The sequence below is a fragment of the Crinia signifera genome, chromosome 1 (genome assembly GCF_055691185.1).
Source record: "Crinia signifera chromosome 1, ASM5569118v1, whole genome shotgun sequence".
Lineage (NCBI taxonomy): Eukaryota > Metazoa > Chordata > Amphibia > Anura > Myobatrachidae > Crinia > Crinia signifera.
The window spans coordinates 351,297,161-351,304,014 of NC_139217.1; the positions used below are offsets into that span (position 1 = coordinate 351,297,161).

The window sequence follows — 6,854 nt, forward strand, 5'->3', positions numbered from 1 at the left end:
GACCTGGCGGCCCCAGAGTGAGGGTGGACCTAATTTGCCCTCACAAATGTGGCTGTTTTAGGTGAAGCCTTGGTTTGCAGGAGACAGAAAGGACTGCTGGGCATCCGCAACTGGGTCTCCACACCCACACTTCTAACATTAACATTAACTTAACATTTACAACACTTTACAACTTATGGGGCCTACACACAGGGAGATGCTGTGAGTGATGCTAGATCACCCAAAACGCTCAGCAAGATTGCTCAGCACACAACAATGTGTCAGCGCTACGTGCTGAACGATCTGTCAGGGCCAGTGTTCTCCAGTGAGAACACCGGCCCTGCTCGGCAATTAACTAATTTTATCCAGTATGCTGGATAGTAAACTTACCTCTTAATATCAGATATTTTTATATATAAACATGCAACACAAGAAACAAATTCACAAAAAGATAAAGTTCATTAGATAAATTTACGACTTGAACAGTCATGAATTAACAACGTTTTCAGCCCCTGAATGGTCGCTGGCCGGAGGAGCATGCTCCTCCGACCAGCGACATCCCCTGCCTCTTCACCCAGCAGTGTTTAAATTTTCATCTGCGACCATCTCTGGTCGCAGATGAAAACGGGACACGGGGCAATATGACTGCTGAGCAATATATTGCCAGCGATCATATTGCCCCGTGTGTACGCACCTTTATTAACCATTTCTGGATGACCATTTCTGTTTTTTAGTATATAAACTCACTACATAGATACATTCACCATCCTGGATAAAGTGCATGAAACACATTGGACAGTATAATGGAAGAGATTCTAAAACAAAGTGCACTGGGAGGAACGTCATCACAAGGCGCCTCAGCCAGACAAAGCTATACTTCCAAAAGGAAGAAGGAAACATTGTCGGCCAAAAGGAACATGTAGGCAGATCTAGGGATAGTTAGAGCTACAGATTTAGCTGCCATGTACCGGATACTGCTCCGAATCACTTCAACATAGGACTACTGAAGACTGGAAGAAGGGTTTACATTTTAAATAAGCAGAGTTTTTGTACACTAAGTCAGGGTTGCCGACTTTTAAATGCTCCTCTCCGGGAGAAGCCCGCAGAGGAGACTTTCCTTACCCGATCGGGGGGCGGGGCTTGACTGTGACACGATTGTGCCATTTTAGCTCCGCCCCCTCCTCTGAGACCCGTGGATTGCGGCATCTACATGCCGCGATTCGGGGGGCTCAGGGGGGTCCCCCAGATTCCGGGAGGGTTGCCCACCCTTCCGGGGGCCGGGAGGGGGACCCGATTTTCGGGAGACTCCCGAGAATTCCGGGAGGGTCGGCAACCCTGCACTAAGTAGGGGAAATGATAGTTTCTTAGAGTGTTACACCAACTGTCACACATGGAGGAGAAAATTGGATAGCCTGGTGCTCTTTTGCTGGATTCTGGGTCACAAACTTAAGGTGGCCATACATGTACAGATTTATTATCAGATCTGGCTGGTTGGAACAAAATCCTGGTAATGGATGACAGCAGATGACAGTTGACCATTTGTTTTGAAATGCTGGAAAACTGCCAAACTGTCATTCAGATATTACCAGGTTTTTGTCCCAACCAGCCAGATCTGACAGTAAATCTGTAGATGTATGGCCAGCTTCACACAGTGACTGATGTCCTCAACCAAAATGGCTGCCACAACATTTTGCAGAGTACCCTTTATGCTGGGTACACACCAGGACGACTAGGGCACGATTCTGTCAATTTAGATCCAATTCCGACCGGTTGTATGCAGATTGTATGTACTATCGTGTGTTTTTGACATTTATTTGATCCGATTCCGATCAAATGCGCGTTCACGCCGCTCGTTTGGTCGCATCTTTGGTCCTACGTGCTGCAGGTAGGATCCGTCAATCCCAGGCCGACCGACCGTCAATCGTATGCAGATCGTGAGTGTTTTTTGCCGCCTCCGTCGTCCGTCCGTCGGTGCGTCCGTCGTTTGATCCAGCCTATTTGAGTGGCATTTCCTAAACACTCCCCCGGCGCCATGTTTTTCCACATAGCAAACAGCGCTGGCGCAGCAGTTGGACTCTCCTTCTTGTCTCATCTCCCAGAACAACAACCTGGTATGTTTGCACTCCCAATGCTCTTCTATGCATGCCCACTGTTGCCACCAATGTATATAGTGTGTATAAAGCACTGGTTTGGCAACCGTGCACCCGACCATGTCACTGTTTTTTTTGGGTGGGCCCCATGTCTGTGTGTATACATATAACCAATGTCCACCATTGCAGTATTCCAAGCACTCCTCTCTGCTAGGCCCCATTCACCTGTGTGTGTGTGTTTGTGTATATATAGATATATATACATAAACCATTGTCCACCATTGCAGTATTCCAAGCACTCCTCTCTGCTAGGCCCCATTCACCTGTGTGTGTGTGTTTGTGTATATATAGATATATATACATAAACCATTGTCCACCATTGCAGTATTCCAAGCACTCCTCTCTGCTAGGCCCCATTCACCTGTGTGTGTGTGTTTGTGTATATATAGATATATATACATAAACCATTGTCCACCATTGCAGTATTCCAAGCACTCCTCTCTGCTAGGCCCCATTCACCTGTGTGTGTGTGTTTGTGTATATATAGATATATATACATAAACCATTGTCCACCATTGCAGTATTCCAAGCACTCCTCTCTGCTAGGCCCCATTCACCTGTGTGTGTGTGTTTGTGTATATATAGATATATATACATAAACCATTGTCCACCATTGCAGTATTCCAAGCACTCCTCTCTGCTAGGCCCCATTCACCTGTGTGTGTGTGTGTTTGTGTATATATAGATATATATACATAAACCATTGTCCACCATTGCAGTATTCCATGCACTCCTCTCTGCTAGGCCCCATTCACCTGTGTGTGTGAATAGCAATCTGCACAATAAAATGTATAGTGGTTTTCATAAAAGTTTATTAACATTTTAAATACTTAAAACATAAGAACTAGGTAAACTGGTAACTATAACTATAAAAATTTAAATATGAAACAAAACATGGGTATAACTATAACAACTAAAATGGTTTTATCTTTTTACAGTCCCAATGTCCAACGCAAAGGAACAAGAGTTTTTGGAAGGGTTTATTGAAAAATATCGTACACACGAATGCCTGTGGCGAACAAAATCCAAGGAGTATTCAAACAAAATGAAAAGAAACCAAGCCTTGGAGGAGTTGGCACGCTACAGTCTTCCATTTCATCCAGAGGCCAATGTTGAATGGGTGAGGAAACGCATCCAGAATATGCGCACGGTGTTCTTAAAGGAACACAAGAAGATGGAGGCTGCAAAGAAGTCTGGTGCTGGAGTCGACGAGATGTATCAAACATCGCTCTGGTACTATGACCGGTTGACATTCACCCTCAGCCAGGAGTCGATGAGGACAGGAGTAGTCCTTATGGTCGAACATGAAAACCAAGAAGTCGCGGCGCAGGAGGAGGAGGAGAATTCGCAGTCTGCATCGGTGAGTCTATTTTTTTGGCTATCTAATTGATTCCTCCTGCCAATCCACAGCGCCCTCCCCATTAAAGTAGGCCATGTACTCTTCCCTCACCTGTTTGGCTCGTGCACTCCCTGTGTAGCGTTGTGTTGGGGTTTGCAAGGAGGATATCTGCACTACCTCCTCTGGCAGTTCTTGGTCTTCTTGGAGTGCTGTGCCTGTAGCCCTTTGCTGTGTGGCTTTTCTGCGGAGCAAATTGTGCAGGACACAGCACGCCGTGACAACCCAGTCAATTTTGTCCACCCTCAGGTTAATGGCAGTGTGAAAAATGCGAAACCGGCTTGCCAGGATGCCAAAAGCATTTTCCACAACACGCCGTGCCCTGGATAGCCTGTAGTTAAAGATCCTTTTGTCATGGTTCAGGCCCCTTTGCGCATATGGCTTCATGACATGCTCGTGCAGGCCAAAAGCCTCGTCAGCCACAAAAACAAAGTTAAGCCCCTGTTTAGTTTCCTGGACAGACGGCAAGTGAAGGGTGTTCGCTATGAGCCTTTCGTAGAACTTTGTGTCCTTGAAAGTGCCACCATCCGATGCACGGCCATTCCTTCCTACATCCAGGAAGATAAACTCATAGTTGGCATTCACCACAGCCATTAGTACAATGCTAAAATAGCCCTTGTAATTAAAATAGTAGGAACCACTATTGATAGGCTGGGCTATGCGGACATGTTTGCCATCAATGGCTCCACCGCAATTTGGGAAGTTCCATCGCTGTTCAAACTCCTCTGCGATGACTTTCCATTCATTCACGCTGGTAGGGAACTGAAATTAGAAGTAAATAGAATTGATTAGTAAACATGTTCAATTTTTTTACAGCTTGGTGACTACCCACCTGCAACCCCAGACCTATCTGTCCTATCTGAGAATGCATGCACATCTAACGAAGTTCCTACTCCGGCACGCACTCCGCCACCCACCCTGGAACCCACTCCACCACTCCCCCGTGCCAAAAAAATGCGTGGCAAAGGAAAAAAAGGAGAAGCAGCGGCACATGAAGAATTTATGATGCGGGCACATCAAGTCCTGCAAAGAAACCCGGACAAACATGACAACTACTTCACTTATGTGGCAGAGTGTGTTCGCAACATGGCTCCTGACCAGCAACTTACTTTTGAAAAGTTATGCATGGAGTTGGTGTATAATGGCAGTTTAGGGTATCTCAACAGTGGCACTAAAATAGTTGGCATTGGTAGTGCACCAGACACACCACTGTCATTAGAATCACCAGTGCCTACTCCGCCTGCCACCGTAGCAGGCCAGTCGAGCACAATTCCAACACATACCCAGTCAACACCTACACAGCCTTCTCAACCCCCCAAGTACCGTCAATTCTACAGTTCTTTACTGATAGAAGATCCAGAGTGTCCTGTTTTTGAGGATCTGTCTTAAAAAATAGGCTACTTTATCATTTACCATCGACATGGTCTCAGCTGCAGGTATGTGATGGCCACTGCTCACATGGCGTATGGCGCACATCAATGGGGCCGGGACCATTGCATCTGCGCCATGCGCCATGTGGGCCGCAGCCTTTACATATCTGCAGCAGACATCCTCTGCCACACAAGGGCCACAGTGTGTATTTTTGTTTATTTATATGCTGCTACCTGTACCTGCATTACCAGAGGGAGAACAGGATTCTCCTCAATCTGGATAGCAAACTCCATTTATTGCCCTTTTTTCTTTGCCAATAGTATGGGGTACTGTGCGGCAGACATGGTCTCGGCTGCAGGTATGTGATGGCCACTGCTCACATGGCGTATGGCGCACATCAATGGGGCCGGGGCCATTGCATCTGCGCCATGCGCCATGTGGGCCGCAGCCTTTACATATCTGCAGCAGACATCCTCTGCCGCACAGTACCTTATCCCTACTGTTGTAAGGGCATGTTCCAGAAGTTACCAGAGTGTCTTTTGTCTTGGTTTTCTACATATATGCTGCTACCTGTACCTGCATTACCAGAGGGAGAACAGGATTCTCCTCAATCTGGATAGCAAACTCCATTTATTGCCCTTTTTTCTTTGCCAATAGTATGGGGTACTGTGCCGAAGACATGGTCTCAGCTGCAGGTATGTGATGGCCACTGCTCACATGGTGTATGGCGCACATCAATGGGGCGGGGGCCATTGCATCTGCGCCATGCGCCATGTGGGCCGCAGCCTTTACATATCTGCAGCAGACATCCTCTGCCACACAGTACCTTATCCCTACTGTTGTAAGTGCCTGTTCCAGAAGTTACCAGAGTGTGTTTTTTGTTTTTTTATATGCTGCTACCTGTACCTGCATTACCAGAGGGAGAACAGGATTCTCCTCAATCTGGATAGCAAACTCCATTTATTGCCCTTTTGTCTTTACCAATAGTATGGGGTACTGTGCGGCAGACATGGTCTCAGCTGCAGGTATGTGATGGCCACTGCTCACATGGCGTATTGCGCACATCAATGGGGCCGGGACCATTGCATCTGCGCCATGCGCCATGTGGGCCGCAGCCTTTACATATCTGCAGCAGACATCCTCTGCCACACAGTAGCCCGTACTTATTGGGAAAGTTTAAACTGGGTCATACATACTTAAATCTTTATATATAGTGTGTGTTTTTGTACAATATCTTTTATATATGGTATTATAATATATTTTTGTTGACACAATCTATTTACTATTTTACATGTTTTAACCATGAAAGGCCTAAAAAACCTGTTTCTGTCCTAGGCCTAAATTATAAATAAAAATATTTTGTTTGCACAATAAAGTGTACAGTGTATATTTCATCCTTACCTTGCAATACTGGTACTGCAGCACCTTCACAATGGCTTTGCAGGTCTCCGGGATGATGAGGCCCAAAGCTTGCGGGGAGATGAGGGATCCAAACTTTAGGTCAGCAAGAGACCGTCCTGTCGCCAGAAACCTCAGGGTGACCACCAGCCGTTCCTCAGCAGGGATAGCCATGCGATACTTGGTATCCTGCTTCTCGATGTGGGGAGTCACCAGACGCAGCAATTCCTGGAATGTGGCATCATCCATCCTCAAGAAGTTACGGAAATCGTCTGGGTTATTCTCCCTGATGTCCCTGAGCAGTGGCATGTGCGAACGAGTCTGACGCTGAAGTAGCCACTGCTTTGTCCAGCATGATCTTTCTCTCCTGCGCTGGGCTCTCTGACGCCTGAGCTTCAAAACTGCATAATAGAGCAGGTACTGTTGCTGGTGACTACCCATCACTGCATTCTCCATAGTGCAGGGTTAAAAGACACTTTGTAATGGCAGGCAAAACAAAGTAATGTGTAAATAGCTATGTCCAGCGTTCAGCAGGTATAAACCAAGCCTCACTAGTAACA

General features: G+C 46.5%; 1 protein-coding gene across 1 annotated transcript; it reads left to right on the forward strand.

The window, feature by feature from the left end:
- The first annotated feature begins 2,968 nt into the window (after nt 1-2,968).
- Nucleotides 2,969-5,243, forward strand: LOC146030237 (uncharacterized). The gene is made up of 2 exons (XM_083158399.1): nt 2,969-3,489; nt 4,342-5,243. The coding sequence occupies exons 1-2, from the start codon at nt 3,073-3,075 to the stop codon at nt 4,912-4,914; spliced, it is 990 nt and encodes a 329-aa protein (XP_083014525.1). The 5' UTR covers nt 2,969-3,072; the 3' UTR covers nt 4,915-5,243.
- Nucleotides 5,244-6,854: the final 1,611 nt, after the last annotated feature.